The sequence below is a fragment of the Montipora capricornis genome, chromosome 4, assembly GCF_036669925.1.
Source record: "Montipora capricornis isolate CH-2021 chromosome 4, ASM3666992v2, whole genome shotgun sequence".
Classification (NCBI taxonomy): domain Eukaryota; kingdom Metazoa; phylum Cnidaria; class Anthozoa; order Scleractinia; family Acroporidae; genus Montipora; species Montipora capricornis.
Window position 1 is genome coordinate 3,932,972 of NC_090886.1, and position 18,909 is coordinate 3,951,880.

The following is an 18,909-nucleotide window of genomic DNA, read 5'->3' on the forward strand; positions in this document are numbered from 1 at the left end:
TAGAACACAACCTTTAAGAGGGGCCAAAAGATATAAGATGACAATGTCTTTTTATAGCCCTGTGAATATGTCCAATTGGCAATGGCCAGTATCCAGTAACAGCAACTACTTTCTTTAGCTAAATATGATAGTTAGTGCATGGCTTACCCCGCAAATAGCTAGAAAAAGCTAATCGGGGCGGGGCAAGTCAAATACAAGAACACACCTATTAAAAGAATAAATTTACACAACAACATTTCGTTTAACAAATTAACGATACAGATTACAAGAGGATTGATTACTGACGAATATCCATTCACTAATAATTAAAGGACGGCAAGTTTACATGCAACTATAATACTCTAACTGATTAGAAACACAGTTTACATGAAAATTGGCTATTTACAAAATCTGCAAGCTAACGCATAACGCATAACGTAAGGTGCAATAGAATGAGACAACAGACGTATTGGCATTTTTTTAGGGGAACACTGCCTTGCGACAGGTTAGCCTTTGCGACTTCCGGATTGCGTGATATAGAACAACCTCACTTATCTCCCCAGCACTACAAGCTGATTGGTAAACAGCATGTGCTGGATCGGACAAGAGTATTGGTTAGCGAGCAATGTACAAAGGCAAATGAGCCAACAAGCTTGGGGGAAGTCGCTGCGCAGACTTAACCGCACCTAGCAGGAGTGACCCAATTTTAATGAAGGCAAGGCGATAAACCCAACCCACCTCCAAAGGGAGGGAGGGAGGGGAAAAAACTTTAACAAATGCCAACAGCTAGTTGGTTTACTATAGAAGACAAACTGCCAAGTGAACCTTGGACGGCTAACTGAGGCTTTTATAGCTAGACTCTGTCTATTAAAGTAGCCAGTTGTACAGCTTCTACTATGACCAGGTAGGTATTCCACGTGCTCTGTTATGAATGAGGCCTTAACAGATTTGGCCAATGCAGGTGTACGTTATAAACTGAGATCTAGGAACAAAGTCTCTATGTCCTCATTTTATTTACAACAAAACCATTGATTTTATGACCTTGAACGACCGACTACAAAGATAACTAATGCGACATGAATAGCCCCTTTTAGTATGGTCAAGTTCCATTAACCGTATTTTACTGATGGGGCAGTAAAATCTCATCTTATTTTCATCTTTGTAAACATTTCTGTAATTCTGTATTTACAGTTGGACCCCATTATTTCAAAGTCACAAGGGAAAGAGAAAATAGACTAAGCGCGAGTTCGAAATAGCAGATTCATCATAAAATACCGTCTTTAAAACTTTTTGAAAAGGCAATGTCGGACCTTACGAACCTTACACCTTTTGGCAATCAAAAACAACCAGGCGCCAAGAGCTTAGAACCACTCTTGCAAAAAGACAGACTGCCAAAGAGAGGAAAACTAATGAAAAATACATAAGAAACCTCTCAGAATTTGTTTTAACTGACATCCAAGTCAGCTTGATATCTAAACAGCTTAAATTCATACTTACACCTGTGAAAAACGAGAACAACATTAGACGTCAATTATTGCATGACTTTGAAGTTCTCGCAAGACAAATGCGTCTTCAATACATATTTCAAAGTAAAAAGGGTGCTGCCAGTCCAACAATCAGTTGCTCTTGAAAGCTACTTGGAAACAGTAAAGACTGAAATATCCGAGGTACAAAAAACAAAGCCTAAATACAACTTGTGTAAATTAGAGCACAATGCAGTAAAGGAACTAAAAAAGAACACTCTATCAAAGAAAACATATTGATGATACGACAAGAAAGTGGCTTCAGCAAACCCCTAACCCGCCTTGGGTCCCAATCTTCTACACTCTAACCAAAATCCACAAACCAAGGCCAGTTGGGAGACTGATAATCTCAGGCTGCGATGGCCCAACTAAAAGAATATCATCGTTTGTGGATCGCCTGTTACAACTCATTGCCCAAAAGAAAAATCGTATCTCAAATTCATACAATGTGCAGATCAAGCAAAAATTCTGATTAATGGAACATAATTAATTTCACTCATTTCAATGTTATTTTCAGATGACTAGTTTTGCATTTATACATTTTGTAACAGTCTGAAAATCAAAAGCACATATTCTTGTTGTCTCTTGCCATCAACACGTATTTGCTGCAAATTTTACTTGATTTATTATAACTTCTACAGGTATGACTGCGTCGCTCAGACATAACTGCGATTTTCATAATTCTGCAGAATCTCATCTTCAAGCACCAAGGTCCAAACTGCATTTTGGCTTCCATCAATCAAATTTCCGACGCCAAGCCGAAAGTTGACCCGAAAATTAATTGATGTGTGACATGATCAGCATCTTTGATTCCCAATTGAGCAATAGAGTATGTTTTCCGTGTTTCCATAGCCTCATCTAAACACTCGGGGGAGATGGGAGAATTCTTGACAGTCATGCAATCATAACTGTCTCGAATTCTCCCAACTCCTCCTCGTGTTTATTAGAGGCTATGGAAACACGGAAAACATCCTCTGTTGCTTAAATGGTTTTCCGAGCTGTCAACTAAACAAAAACTCCAGTTCACTGGCTGTTTCAAGCACAAGTGTTAGCCTGTGGTCAGAGCGAATTAGACCAGTTCGCTCTAGTTCCAGGTTAAGCTTCGTAGGTTGTCATGGCAAACTATCCCAGAATGGAGCTTACACCTCTTCAAACAACTTGATCTTAAAGGAAAACTTTGAGGCATCAAATATGCCCACCATGCTGTTGAGTACAGGTGCACTGCACTTTTTTTCTAACGACAATAATCGTACATACCTTAAACTGCCGGCTCTAAGTAACCTGCCGTTAACTTTAAACCCATTGTTGAGAGCTGCTTTCACTATTTCCATTGACTTGCCTGAAATGAAAAGCATTTGACCATAAAAAAACTGTGATCATATAACATCAAAAAGGCTTAAAAACACCTAAAAATGACTAGTTGATGACATTTTGATGTTAACTTATCATCATTATCAAATCAAAGATAATACAAAAAGATAATACATGCAAAGCGTTTTGTTTAGTTAGTAAGTTATTTTTAACGTTTTGATTGGCCGCTGTTGCTTTAAGTATTTATAAGTAGAAAACTTTATTATCTCTGACTTGATAATGATGTTAAGATAACGTCAAAACATTGTTTTTAGCCTTTTTAATGTTTTATAATGTTTTTAAGAAATATTTTATCACAATTTTTTTTATAGTCAATCAAGAGGTGAGGTGCTAAGGACACCAGCTGGACAAGAAAAAACTATATCCAAGTCAACAAAACCATGTATGAGTATAGTTACAATTTTTAAAAGTTCTTTGCTCTGGTTTTGCTTTACAAGTAAAGGCTCAATAGCGCTGTTGAAGCTTAAGCTTGCCTCAAAATTAAACAATTTTAGTGGAAAGATGTTTTTTCAATTGACTAGTTGAGAAGTCCTGGAACAAGCTGAGTTGCATTATCACGTTAATCAAGGAACAAAATTTTACAACGTGCCAGGCCAGTTTCAAATGCAACTTTAGTTTTTTACTTTTCTGTCTTTAACATATACATATTTTGCTACATCACTCTTATCAGAATGTTTTTCCACAGAAAGAACTTCACATGTACAGTAATATACAATGATTCATACAATGATTTGCTATTAGTCTCTCCCCACGGGCTTTTCAGGACTAATTTTACAATACTTTTGTGGGGGACTTTAGCCAGACTGCTTGTTACGCAGTTTACAATTAATTTTTTATGGAAGTGAAAGATGCCACCGTCCAGCTTAGGTTAGACCACAACACCGGGAACTACGTCCAGCTTAGGTTAGACCACAACACCGGGAACTACGTCCCCTACTCTTATCGAACAGTGAGTGGGTTCTTTAACGTCCCATACTATTTAATTTCCAACAAGGGTTATGAGACGGGACCTCCGGTTTACAGTCCTTATCTGCGAGAAGACTTGAAAGTCTAACCATTTGCAGATGTAATTACAAAGGCAGCACATTCTCCTCAGTTATCTTAAGACCCCGAGTGTTGGTCCGGCGGGAGTCGAACTCACGACCTCCCGCATGACAGCCCGATGCTCAACCAACTGAGCCACCGGTGCGCGGTGGCATCACAACTGCTTGGCACGCTAACAAAGTCAACTTTGGAGAGCATAGCATATACCCACAATAATGAAATTATTACATTTTTATCCTCCTTATACAATTAATACGTCAAAAACATGGAATCAGGAAAAATCCTCAAGTCTGCATAGACAATTTGAAGAATTATGTCCATGCATTACCTGATCCGTTATGTGGAGGAAGGAGATCAAACACAACAACATTGATTTCTTTCAGATCCACGCCAGCTATACGAGTACTAAAATGACAAATTTAAGTTGCAAATGTAAAAAGTAGTTTGAAAGCATGAGCCTGAGTGTAAATTTGTAACTTAGTGTAATGCAGATGGGTAAGATTTCTAATAATGAACAGGGAGTATTGCTATAGAAATGAAAGCTTTCTCCCTCAACCAACGTGTTCCAGGATCAATTCTTGGACTTGATGCCACGTGGACCATGTGTTTGTTGGACTGTTTTCTGATTTTTTTTTTTTTTTTCACTTTTCTCCTTTCAATCAAAACCAACACTTTCGTTGATTAGTCCTGCTTTAAATTAGTTTGTACTCCTTCCAATGTGGTTTGAAAGTGCAGACTTCTAAATTACCTCAAGACTGAATTAAAGAAATTTTTACTTCCCAAAAAAACAATAATAAGGAAAAATTCTGAATCATGCATGGGTTTTCATGTTTGCTCTTGGATGGTGGATAGTGGATCAAAAACATGATAATTCATAAAAAATAATACAACCAATATCGTGGAAAGTAAGTGACACAGCCAGCCATCTAAAGCTTCCAAGAAAATAATAATTTATTATTATTTGTTTTTGGGCTCCATTTGAAGACACTGGTTTTCAAGTTACCCCATGAAGGCTGAAATAGCCTGACAATACCGGTACCCTTCAACAAACACTGTGATAATTTTGCACATAATCAAGGGGTTTTCGCAGAAAAGGAAAAGGGCTTCCTATCTCTTTTTCCCCAACCAACAAAATGCAAGACCCCTGGGAACAAAGTGAGGGTGACAGTAGCAGCAGCAGTGGTTGCTGCTGCCATTGCTACCACTGCTGCTGCTAGCTGCTGCTGCTAGCTGCTGCTGCTACTGCTACTACTACTACTACTACTACTACAACTACCACTGCTACTACCACAACTACTACAACTACCACTACCAGTAATAATAATAATAGTATTAATGTTACTAATGCAATCAACCACACCCCATAGGGGCCTTCAGGGCCAATGAAAACAAAATTAAAGATACCCCAAAACAGAATAACTTTACTAGAGTCCAAACTAGCAGGAGGCAAACAGGTTGGCTATTAGTTTCACAAGTGCAGCTAAGAAGCTGAAACAGGGGCAACCAGAACCAACTTCAGCTACTAGTCAGAACACATCTTGATCCAAGCAGCATCTGCAGATCTAAAAAAAAGACACCCTAACCTAAAAAGACTGGCTTATGTCTTCTCACCTTTCTTCGCTGACATTAAAAATAACTTACTCTAACATTCCAGCCTTCTTGCTTGCGGCTTGGACAAATGCTTCTTTAAATTCTTGAGCAAATTGGGTACGAGCGCGAACTTCGGGTCCATCAAATGAAAGTTGTAGTTGTTGTGTGCCTTTAGGGGCTAAAATGTAGACAATAACAGTGTGTCAGGTGTTTACAGGAGACCATTGCTCAAATTGTTCAGATAAGTGCAAGAATCCACAATCCACACTTCAAAAATAGGTACACATTGTGTGTGTGTGTGGTAGTGCAGTAACTTGACAAAGTGCTTTATTCCAAACTGTCAACTGAGCTGCGACTTGTTTTCCAGGACGTAATATGTAGCTCTAATAGTACATGATATTGACTTGGTATTGTAAATCATTACAGTCCTATGGTAGATGTCTTTGGTAAATAGCCCTCTGAGAAGACATGAAGTCACTAATAAAACACAAAATCCCGAAAGGTCGAAGAAAATAAAAGGGAATCAAGAATCATTAGCTTCAAGGCTGACACAAAGTTCAACTTCTTTTTCACAGCAAGTTTACATGTACTCTGAGCGTCTGATAGTTTTCCATGACAAAAATTCCCTATCTGGCCAGGTTAGTATCTGGATGGGAGACCTCAAAATATACAACTTGCTGATAGAAACATAGGACTGATAATTCTATTTTAACACTCAAAAATGCGAACTAAACAAGGTACAGATTTAGTTAGCCTGTTTTATACAAAAGAACTATTGTCGCAAAAGTAAATAAATATTGATACACAGTTTTAAGGAAGTGTCGATTGAGAATAAAAAGAATTGCCATCAGCAACAAAATTTGCGACATGAAAAAAACAAACATTTTGTGCCACAAATATAAAAAGTTACCATCAGTGAAAAACATTTTGGGAGATTTTTGCCATGTTCAATTTTCTATTGTTCTTTTGGCTGTAGAAGTAAATCGCAAAATCGAAAGTGACATTGATTTCATCAGCCGCCTGTGATCAAGTTACCTTGTGTGTTACACCATAGTTAATGCATGGAGATGGTTATGAAACTCGACAAGTCCTTTTGTTTCATGTTTCTGTGTGTATTCTTGGCCTTGACAGTGCACAAAATACCGCGGTATACCCTTTTTCGAGAATATAACCAGCCAAATCTTTCAACTAAATTATGCACAACTAATTTGTGAACCAGCGAAAAGTGAAAACAATAGATTGAGAACTATCACGGTCAATTCAACATTTATTGCGACAACATTGTTCTCGCTTTTGAAAGTTTTAAGGTTTGGTAAACAGGCCCTCGATTAACTATAAAACCTTTGAATTTCCCGCCTACTTCCGAGGATGACACCACCAACAACACCAGTCATGTGACCAAGAGCTCAGGAGAGCTCGAAAGCTTATGAAAAGTAAGTCCACAAAATATCCGGAGTATTCAAGTTTACGCTTCGCCCATCATATTCCTGGATAGATGAATCTTCACAGTACTAACTATGGTTACATGTACTAACAACTGGATGCTTCTGCGGCAAAATGACAGCAAGACATCAGATTGTTGTTTTGTTACTTTGTTTTTTTTTATTTTAAGTGGTATAAAGTTCAATAGGAAATGTGTGAATTTATTACAAAGATCACAATCATCCAACTCTTGAGGTTGACCATTGTTTCTGCAAAGTCAAAAACTCACTCTCCTAGCTAATGTTATTTATCACCAGGTACATGTAATTCCATCTTGTTAGAAATAGAAGCTGCTTTATTATTCATCAGTGTCACAAATTCTTGCCAATTTTGAGGCTCATTTGTTGAAATTCACGCACACTTCCAACAGATCTGTTTATTTTCATGTTTCACCCAGTTTTTTGGGGTGTTGCTGTTTAGAGAAATGAGGATTTGAAAAGGCTTTTTTAGCTTTGTTTTCCCTCTCACATGACACATGCAGCATCTGCTTCTCTATTTTTCACATCAATTTTTGTTATAATTCAAGAAAACTGTAAATTAGTTTTGTAATTCATGCATGCACTGCAGGCTTACAAATCTTACACTCACTCACTAAAACAGCCCAGATGACAATGTGTGTAGTGCGAGTGCACTACCACAAAAATTATACACTCAAAGAAAGTTTTAATTCTGGGTTGTTGTTCAGTGCCGGCTGAATCTGAGGCGATCACTGGCTGGATTTTGGCGGGTGATTGTTCTGTATGAAATGGGAAACGGACGATTCTTAGGTGAATCACTTGCTATTATTTGTTATCAAACATAATGTGGAACTGAAATGATCACTACCTCAAGTTTTAATAGCTCTATGAGAAGTAAACCTATTCAAATGAAATCTTGTTTTGAGCGTTTGTTTACCGTTTGTCTTTCTGTTTCTTCCTTGAATTCGCAATCATTTTGTTTTCGCAAGGCTTGGTAGCCCTGCATTTGAGGTGTTGCTAAAGATTGGGAACGAGATGTCTTAACTAGGTCTCCAGTACGCCCAGGAGGAAGATTCAGTTTCTTTATTTGAGCAAAGGTCATCAAAGATAATTATTTTGCATTAAAGAGACTTGTTGCTTTTTGTATCAAAGTCGCCTCAGATTGCACTAGAGGGAACCAAATCAAAATTAAAACTTCCTGAGGGAAGACACCTCCCAACAGGAGGAGGCCAGCCACCTCCCCAGTAAGTAAGGCCACAGCGAGCTCGGCTAAATTTCATCCAAGATGTCTTTTTACATACCAAATTGTGTTGAACATCTTACATAATACAATTAAAAAAAAAAACAGCGTGTAATGCTGGTACTAACAAAACCCCTTAAGTCCCCGGTCCCAGTGAATAATTGGTTTTGCTTTTAGAGCAGTTTTCAATTGAGTGAAAAAAAGTATTTAGCGAATTGCTTTGGTCTTGCATTACTTCACTCAGTGATTGGTTCAAAGTTCTTGCACCCCTTTTTCAACCAATAAGAGGTGAAACCAAACCAATCATGGCTCGTGCACGCACATTTTCACGTGCTTTGTGTCAGCTGCATGTAATTACTTTGAGTTTTGATTTGTTAACTGGATTTTCTCTGGCCTTTTTGATTGGCCAAAGTAACTACTTTGGTTTTGGTTTTACGACACTCCATTGAAACTTTCCCTATCTTTCAGAATAAACCCAAGATTTTAAGACAACCAACAACTAAAATAATGCAAAGCAAATAATGCAAACATCAATCATAAAATGGACCATTTTCACATTCTCGAGGTTGAATTACATCTGTCAAGGACACAATGTGGGCTTATGTGAAAGGAGTTCAAACACAAAGGAGTTTTATTATTTTGGGCACCAAATAAAAATGCAGTTTTGCCAGAAGGCATGATTTGTACAATCCTTTCTTGATTCTCGATACTTGCCTGGATATGTCCTTTCAGTTACAGGATCAACGTGCTGCATTCCCTGTCCCGCATCATTTCTTGCAAACACAGTAAATGAATATGGTGTACTGCTGAACAGGTTCTTAAACAAATGTGCTGTGGCTGAACCAGGAAGCTCTAAAGTCTGCATGTCAGGCACATGTTCGTACACACCAACGCCTGACTTGGTCCACTTTACCTACATGGAAAGTGTGTATAATCAATCATGAATTAAAAATGTTACAAACTCAATGTATCACAAAGGGTGTGCCGAGCCCGGGAAGGGTGGGGGGGGGGGGGGGGGCACTCCCATATGAAACAGACAGGGATGCCCGGCGTCTCGCTTAGGGGTGTAAATTTTGGATTTTGGTCTCGCTTAGGGTGTTCTGGGCAAAGCGCCAATATTTTAAGCCGCCAAGGTCTCCTTTAGGGTTCCGTGAAGAAACAGAATTACGCGATGAGAAACAGAAGTCAAATTTTCTTTTTAACTTGTTTTTAGGGGTCAAAATTTCCTTAAGCCACGCCCAGATTAGTCTCTTTTAGGGATCACAAAAAGCTTGAGCCATGCCCAGATGGTCTCCTTTAGGGGTTAAATTCAAAATTTCCGACGAGCATCCCCTTCTGTTCAAAAATTGCACTAGGCAAGATGTTAACTTACCACGTAACCTTTGATTGGTCCGTTAGGATTCTCTGGTGTGGACCACGTCAACTTGATGCTTGCTGACTTGGGATCAACAGCTTGAGCATTTATATATCTAACAATTCCAGGGCCTGCAATGAAAGGCATTTTAAGGACCAATTAACTTTCAGAAATGTCAGTAAGATTTTTTCATCAGATGTGTGTGTGTGTGTGTATGTTGGGGGAGGGGGGTGCTAAGACATTTTCATTTCATTTTATTTATGCATAGAAGAACAAAGCCCATGGAGAGTAAACAATAGCACACTGAGCCCCCAGCTTAACCTCTCTAGACTACACAACAGACAAACAGCAAAACCCGTAACTCCATGCCCTGTTCACTACTTCAGGAAAGCCAGCATTCCTTCTTGGAATAATCCACCCTGAATAATATTAGTAGGCATTGTCGGGAGAGGGGTCAATGAGAAAAAATCTCCACTTGGTCCTTGATCATCTGCTCCTACAGTACTGTGCAAAAAGAATGCAAACAAATTTTGATGAAATTTGGTTATTGTTCTCTCAAAATTTTACCAAAACTTCGTTGAGGGAGAAGTGTGTTTTTTTGGCTGAAATTCCAAAGAAATTTCACTAAGCCACATTGAAAGTTTGAACACATGCATGAAAAACCGCTAATCTAACAACAAAATTTTGGTTAGAGTTTGTACATACTGAAATGAAAATTCAAGAACCTAATTGCAATACCATAATCCTGCAACAAAATTCCGTAAAGTGTCGGTAAGCGTTTCATATTTTAATGAATGAATGGAATCAACAACCATACTCTTCTCACCACCTTAATTAGAAGTGTAAACATGACCTGAATGAAACCGTAGACGAACATTACAAGCGATTTGCAAAAAATTAACCTTTACTCATTGATACTTTATCATTTTGCTTGATTAGAAGAAGTCACACTTTAAAGTTAACTTTGACGCTTACAAGTTCACTTTTCTTCTCGCATCAAGTCCTTTATCTCCACTTAGACAAATGATTAAACTGCCTTATCACAAGTTATTAAATACAAACTCCTGCCAAGTCATAAATTGGATGTCTAAGGCACCAGTACAAGTCAAGAAAATTTATTGCATTTGAGTCAACTGATGCCATTTTGGATTTGATTGCATAGCCATATGTGGAAGGTGGGTTCCAGGGAGACAAGTGGAGACGAGAAATAAGCATGATTAAAAATAATTGAACAACTACAGTTGAGGCTCTTAGTAATCGACCAGGTCAAGTTGCGACCACTAGAGAAAAACCCTGTTACAAATGTCGCTTCAACTCTCTAATTGAAAGCTCTCATAAACGACCATTCCTGTAAACTACCGCGACCAGCTTTGGGATTACCCAACTGGACTTTACCATTGTTTTTTAAGCTCTTGTTAGAGTCTCATCTCTGTATGTCAACACTTAAAAAAAAAGACAACAAACTGGACGAAAAATTTGTTGACAAAGATCTTTGTTCAGGTAAGTACAAGGATCACTTCACCATTCAAGATTTGAACGCTACATCCTGCTGCACGTGAGATTGATATTTTGGCATCATGCCAAGCATACACCGTGAAGCATACACTGGGTTGCCTGTGGTACGTGTTACAGAAAATCAGAAGGCACTGAATTGTGTGGTATTGAACTACAGCATTCCAGTCTCTGAAGAATAACAAATAAAAGAGAAGTGAGAAACATTGGCTTCTGGGCTGACATGTTGATAATTTTCAAGTTCCCTCACAACTTCTTTTCACCACAAGTTTAAGCATGCCCTCTGAGCATCTGACAGCTTTGTAATAACAAAGTTCACTGAAGTTAATTCCTCTCCGGTGGGGTTAGTATCTGGATGGGAGACCAAAACAATATACCTCTCATAAAACAGAAGCATCGGACCGAAAATACTATTAACGCTAACAAATGTGACCCTTCACGCAAAAAGGGGGCTTATCCAAATTTCACGCTATGGCTATTTTCACGGTCCTGGCCGTGAAATTGGAATGTGAGTGAAATATTTCACGCCGTGAAAAAGGCCACAGTCACCGTGAGAATATTTCACGCCGTGAAAAAGGCCACAGTCACCGTGAGAATATTTCACGCCATGAAAAGAGGTCATGATGTCTGAGAAATATTTCACGCTGTGAAACAAAGTGAACTTCTTGAGTAAACATCAATCTGTTACCCTAAACATCATGCCATCACCATGTCACGCCGCCTGCAAAGGTTTTACTGCAAGCATAATTGGAAGTCTTTTGGAATCGCCAACTTGAGATTGGGTCCATTTTTTTGTTAACGTTCCTGTTTTATATCGTGGTTTCGGGAAAACGAAAGAAACGAAAATAACAGAAGAGAAAAATCATAGATATTAAAAATCTTTGAACATTGCCCGACACCCTTCCAAATCGATGCACAATAAGATAAGAGTTTCTTATTTCGTTTCTCTGCAAAAAAGCACACAACTTCAGTTTACCGGAATTGGTTTTAAACGTCGAATACCGTATTTGTAAAAGAATCTCCATGGTAGTTGAATCTTTACCAGAAATTCAAAAGAATGAGCTCAGTAAAACCATAACAGAAATCAACATGTCATGCGCTGTCTGTAATAAAAATTAGATAACCGGTTTATGGGATCAGCAAAAAATTACATTACCTTCCTGAAATAAGAAACAGACACGTTTGGCACCACGGAGTCTGGCTTTGTTGGCGTAGCCAAAAATTATTCTCTTCGCGAACAGTTTTTATTCGCTTGCACAAAATATTTAAAAAGTCATTGGAATATAAACTCGCAAGCTCTATTGGAAAAGATTAGGTTATGGTGAAATTGCGACATAATGAGTCGTGTAGTATTATTTACCTTTCGTGAATTTTGGCTCAGCATTTTAGCAATTAAATTACAGATAAACTTGCATGACAAATTTAACAAAACGCCTTTTGATTCGACTTGTCATTATGTTGCTGTTTTTTACATTTAAAATGTTGTACTGCAAATATATATACGCTTCTGGTAAGTTAGCCTCAAATAATTCGTTTGTAGAATTCAAAACTAAAAAAGAACGCATGCATCTTACATCGCGTGTAGTCAAACCCTGCAGGGAAAAGAGAAACCTGGTTTTGAATGAAAGACAATGGAAAAGTAACATTTTGCGCAACACGTCTAATCTGCGGTCAGGCCCTCTTTTCCTTACAGCACGTGCGAAAAAGGTAGGTAAATAGTCGCACCCTCTGTAAAGAAAAGAATGCCTGATCGTATGTTACAACACTTCTGAAACCCACTGTTTCACATTTTCAAATCTTGCAGACAGTGACTGAAAGTTGCCGTCTTCATGCGAGATACGTATATGAAAGACCAGGTTTATACGCGATCAGACGTTCCACTTTATTTTATTTTTTTCTGCTGAGTGCTACTGAGTGCTTTCCAAAACTGATAATGGGAGTTAAAGGGACGGGAAATCTGTGCCACTGTAAACTCAGGACACACAACTCACACTTGGAAACGAGTTGTCGAGGTTCTTATAACAGAATCACTTCCTCTCACGTCCGGCCTCAAGAACAAAACACGCGGCACAGGAGAACAATAAAGTTCTATTTAACCTCTCTTTAATTAGAGAAATTCAATTGTGAAAAAAACTAAAATTATATCGTTGAAGAGAGGGCACACTTTGATAAGCTAGATTTTATTGTTTTTTGAAACAAATTGTGCATGTTTTTTACAAAAGTAGTTGTTAATGGATTCTCTTGAAGATGATCATACTTTCAGTGAAAGTGGCTTGCGTGGAGTTGACGAAACCCTTCAGCGGGAACTTGATACAGTTCAAGCCGTTTACTTCCCACCAGAATTAGAAAGATATTCTTCCAGTGATTCTGCAAATCCCGAAATGCTTTACACCGTTTAGATGAAAAGTTAGTTCATCATCCCGGCACAGAACAGAAAAAAATGCGATTTAGCTGACATCAAGCAGGTATCGCTTTCACTCTGAGAGACCTCTTGCGACAAAGTTGAAAAGTGCAAGCATTTATAAGAATCTTGACCATTTAAGTAGTAAAGTTTACAGTGCGTCGGGAGCAATGATCGCAAATTTTAGCGATTGTGTGAGGAAAGCCAGTCGCTGAACTAATGTTAGGGAGCTTACGAAACGACAAGGCCGACGGCAACGACGACGCTACAAAACAATAGGTTTGGTGAGCAAAAACAATGGCTCTGCACGTGCGTTTTACATTTTGGTACATTTCTTTGCCGTCATCTCCTAAATGACGACGTGAAATGACCAAATTCAAGGTTCTATGGAGGACGTTAGCACATGACGATGAATTTTCAGTTCTCTCTGTACACTTCCAACCCACTCATACCAGTTTGATTCCTCGACAGTTACTACACATTTTTAACGCGAAACGACAGGAAATAGTTTTGTAGTGATATGAATAAGGTGAACTCGTATTTTTAAATGAAGTCCTCGTAGCCGTCGTCGTTCTCGTTTCGTAAGCTCCTAAAGAAAGTGGGATACTGCACGATTAGTTGAGCCTTCGTTACATCAAAAAAAAAAATTTGCACGGCACGGCAAGAGAAATGCACTAAAAGCGGCAAGTCACAGATAATTACAAACATCAATACTCGGACAATTTCGGTAAACATTTCCATAATAATCCCCCTGAATAATATACATGTCGTCCCAAAAAGATTAGTATTTCACTTGATCTGTTTCAGTCATGTCAACAAACCAGTGAAAATGTATGAGAAAGTCACCAGCAAAATAACCGATTTTGCAATTCTTTGTCGCTTTCAGGGGGTAGAATTTACTTTTTCCTGAGCTTTATAACAATTAGGTGGTCATCAAAAATTTCTTTAAAATGTGACATTTTCCAGGCGTGAATATTCAGGAATGAAAATTCTTCCTCTTCTTGGCGTTGATCAGCTATGAATCAGCTTTCACAGATTTCTCGTACCCTGCGATCAGACATTCTTTTTGTCCTGAGTGCCAGTAGATTATCATAGTGTGACTGATTTCTGAACAATCTGATCAATTTCACGGCGTGAAATTTTACCCTTGTTTCACGCCGTGAATATTAATTTTTCACTACCCATTTCACGGCGTGAAATTTTCCCCTTAATTTCACGGCGTGATTAGTTTCACGCCAAGAGTGAAAAATGAATTTCACGCACCGTGGCCGTGAAAAAAATTCACGGTTTTCAGTGAAATCCATAAGCCCCCTTTTTGCGTGAAGGGTCACAAATGTGAACTCTGCAAGGTACAGATTTTGTTAGCTTGCTTTATGCAAAACAAGAACATTTAATTAAGTTGACACACCAGAAAGACCCTAACCTCATTTTGACAAGAAAATGCTTTACTATTGCCACAAAAACTATCCAGTTAAGCTCGCATATCATAAAACATGAATTCATAAAGGCCACCTTTTCCAGTGAAAAATTTTTTGAAACAAACAACATATTTGCTATTAGAGGCAAAAACCCTTTCTATTTCATTACGTGCGTGAAGAGAAAGTCAATCGTGTCAAATATGCGCAATATTGCAACAAACTACATTTCAGGATCAAACCGTTTCCATGAAGAACCTTTTCCTTGAATAATGAAGCACAAATTACACGACACGCTTTCTTTCAAATAATTCTTGGCTGTCACATTTCCAATTATTTTTTTTTACCTGAAGACTGTGCAGAGTTGATCACAGATCCACGTAAGGTATTCGATTCGTTCTCTGTCTTTGTTGAACTCATAAGTTACCAGAGAATTTTCCATTTGGTTTCAGTGTTCTACACAACAGCACACTTGGTAAAATATATTTTAGAAATACCGCTCACTTTGATTTCGGCTCGACGGGTGATGGATTGTTGTCGAAGTCCATTACTCGTCGCTTTTGAGATTCCAGGTGTTGGTTTTTCACCGCCTGCCTAGTTTATCCAACTGACTTTCCATTATTGAGCTCCATAAGGGTATATTTTGTTTAAGGATTCACTAAAACGCCATTTGCGTTACATGACTTTCGACGCCATTGCAGGCTAAGTTAATGATTCTCCTGTGTCCACCAGAGAAATCTACGCATTTCCACTACCCTCTCGATCCTAAGAAAATACACGCAGAAGGCTCTATGCACAAAGACACCACTTACCAGGGGAGTGACAGGCAAGACTTTTACCGACACGGAAAAAAAAACACTAAAACAAATAAAACAAACTAATCCCACCCACTTTCCGACTGGGATTGCCATACTGGCAACCCAGTAATGACCATCCCGTTATCAACAATCTGGAGATTAAAAATCTGACCAGAGTTAACTCTGATCTGACAGAATCACAGAAGACGTTGATGCAGCACAGTGGTGGAAAAGAAATAAATCTGATCTGTCACACTTGGCTTCTGCAGCAAAACTGTTTAAGTCCAAGTCTAGATTTAATAACTTTTGGCGAAACTGATGATCTTCGTCTTTTTTCAGTAATTTTTAAGGGTCTTTTGGAAGATGTGAATAGTGTAAAGACATTTCCAGTTTTTAAAGGGGATTCCCAAATGCTATCTTCTGTACTATCAACAAGACTTTAAAAATTCCACAGACTTTTGCTGAAAGCTCTCGCAAGCTCTCTATTGTTTATGATTTTGGCCTTTTGTGAGAGCCGATTCTCATAAGCAACTGCCTCTTTTTGCAACCACTCTTTCCTGGGATGGTCACTTTTGGGGGCTTTGACTGGCGTTTTAAGCATTAACTTAAATGTAAAAGGCAAATGCTCAATGCAAACTTTCAATAAGCACTCTCGAAATTTTGCTATGTCAAGACGAAAGTTCGCTATATCACAACAAAATTTCAATGAATATTCGCACGGCTGTTGGGAAAGTGACGAGCATTTTCGATTTTTGACTGAAACAATAGGCGTTTCAAAAATTCGACAAGTTTAGAATGCAAATTCAAAGTGGCGAAAAATGCGAAATTCGTTTGCATTCTTTTTGGGTAGTACTGTAAATATGAGGAAGAAGACCACACCACTTGCTTTTCCTTTAGCCTTGGACAAAAATGTTGAGCCAATTTGCAATACCTTGCCCAAATAGGATCAGAAACTCGCCTGCAACAACATTGTGAGGGGAGAGTAAGCTGTGAAAGTCTCAGATCCGTATAGTCCCGTACTGCTCCAAGGAATTTTTTCAGAGACTGTAGGTTACACATCCAAAGAAACAAATACTTTTTCCCAACTTACTTTCTTGTAATGTTGAAGCTTTGATAAACGGACTCCTTGAGCTAATACCCAAGCTATTCCTGGCTGCAATTTGGAAAAGGTACTTGGTGTAGGGCTTGAGATTGTGAACAGTATAACTTGTCTTGTCCCCAGAAACAATAGAGGTCTTTTCTTTGATTGGGGGACTCTGACAAAAAGAAGAAACATTAAGGAATATTGAATGTTATAAAAAAATAAAAAATAAAAAATAAACCAGGCAAATTTACATGCATGCGGGGATGGGGGGAAAGGGAACACCTTGCTCTGTGGTTATTGCCACCAACAAGCCTGGGTTTTTCAGTCATTTGGCCTTATGATGCCAATAATGAAGGAGTATCTAGATAACAAACATGTCTGAGTGTAGAACCTTTGGTCAAAATCCCTTGCTCTGTGAGGTTATTGTTTCCTAACAACAACTGCAGCTCGTGAAAGAAAGAACTGCACTTCAAATGCATAAAGGCATTTCATTCATTTGGCCTTTCACGAAAAATACATGAGTCCAACAAATTGACCTGCTCCCAACTGTGTGACTTCCCAGCATTTGCCCCTGCATCCCAGAGGTCATGGGTTCCAGACATGGGTCATGGGTTCCAGACAGCTGCTTTAAGTGCTACTATGATAAAAAAAAAAAAACCACTCCCTTTTTTCCTCTATCAAGATTTTGAAAGTGTGTTTGCTTACCACCTGACTGGCAAAAGTTTCAAAGGCTGTTTACTTTGAGTATACGTTTTGGGTTTCACAACCCGTCATGACTCACATTCAAAACTGACCGATTGGACCTCAAAGGGTTAAATCTAAGAGAAAGTCACGTCATTTACTCAGTAGCTTAAATTTTCAGTGTGTCAATGCAGCTTTTTATATATGCAAAACACGAGATCAAAAATGAATGAAGGGGGTAGTTCCTAAACAAACTGTGGTGCTGCGTCGATGGGGAAGTAGTATACAAAAAATAATTTGGTATATCAACGGAGTTGATAATGTAAATTGGCCACCGTACAGAGATTCTAAAAGCTGATGTTTTGAGCGTTGACCCTTCGTCAGAGCAGGAGCCCATCACCCGGGGAGTGCAACTTAACTATACTTGTGCAACGGCGTTTTCACAAGTAAGGTTATTTTTAGATTGAATTTCCTGCTAATGAGACTCCCACAGGAGCCCGATGACCAATTACAAGAAATTAAGCTGACGTCATAGGGTCACCGAACCGTAACTGACTTTGTTTTTTGACCTAATTCGCGGGAAGGGCTAGTCTAAAAATAAACCTACTTGTGAAAACGCCGTTTCACAGACACTGTATAGAAGTTGCACGCTCCAGGATGGGCTACTGGTCAGAGTGAATCGAGGAATTGTGGGTTAGGTGTAGTTTTTATGGTAGAGTAGGAGCTACACTATATTGCCATGTTACCACCAATAGCGTAGCTCCTACTCTACTAGAAAAACTACATGTAGCCCACAATTCCTCGATTCACTCTGATGAAAGGCTAACGCTCAAAACGTCAGCTTTTAGAATCTCTGTACCGTGGCCAATTTACATTATCAACTCTGTTGATAAAACCAAATTTTTGTACACAAGATTAAAAGTCTGAAAGACCAAAATTTCCATGCTGCATATCAATTCAGACGCATACACACACATGCATTCTTAAAGTAGAGAGTCTTCTACTTCAATTGCTCCTCAACCCAGCTCTCTGTCAGGTGTCCTTTTTAAATCAAGGCTTAAAACTTGAGTCATTGAGTGTTCAGTTAACATAATTTGAAATCCAAAGAAAAATAAGAATTGATTTTTTTGGTCTTAAAAGCACTTTAAAATTGTCCAGATAAGTGAAAGGGTTATTTCCTTTTCACCCTCAGTGTATAGCACACACACACACACACACATTATTAACTATCCACATCACAGATTCAAAATGATAAGTAACTTTTTAATACAGCAAGTTCCTAACCTGGTAAATTATATAATTAGTTATCCTCGAAACATCAGCAGGAGCAGGTTTCCAAACAAGTTCTACTTCCTTTGATGATAAAACACGAACACTTACAATTTGGGGTACTCCAGGCTCTAAAAAGAAAAAAAAAAAAGAGACAAAACAAAATAAAACACTCCTCAATTAAAAAGGTAAGGATGATAAAATTCCAGG

The 18,909-nt window shown here is 38.5% G+C and overlaps 1 protein-coding gene across 1 annotated transcript in view; it reads right to left on the reverse strand.

The window, feature by feature from the left end:
• The window catches only part of LOC138045277 (uncharacterized), a 97,305-nt gene that overhangs the window by 6,151 nt on the left and 72,245 nt on the right, over positions 1–18,909 (reverse strand). Inside the window, exons 30-36 of the mRNA XM_068891715.1 lie at positions 18,715–18,830; positions 16,756–16,921; positions 9,559–9,671; positions 8,901–9,099; positions 5,559–5,685; positions 4,246–4,322; positions 2,760–2,841 (exon numbers count right to left, since the gene is read on the reverse strand). Coding sequence (XP_068747816.1) covers positions 2,760–2,841; positions 4,246–4,322; positions 5,559–5,685; positions 8,901–9,099; positions 9,559–9,671; positions 16,756–16,921; positions 18,715–18,830 — 880 coding nt within the window. The remainder of the gene's footprint in view (positions 1–2,759; positions 2,842–4,245; positions 4,323–5,558; positions 5,686–8,900; positions 9,100–9,558; positions 9,672–16,755; positions 16,922–18,714; positions 18,831–18,909) is intronic.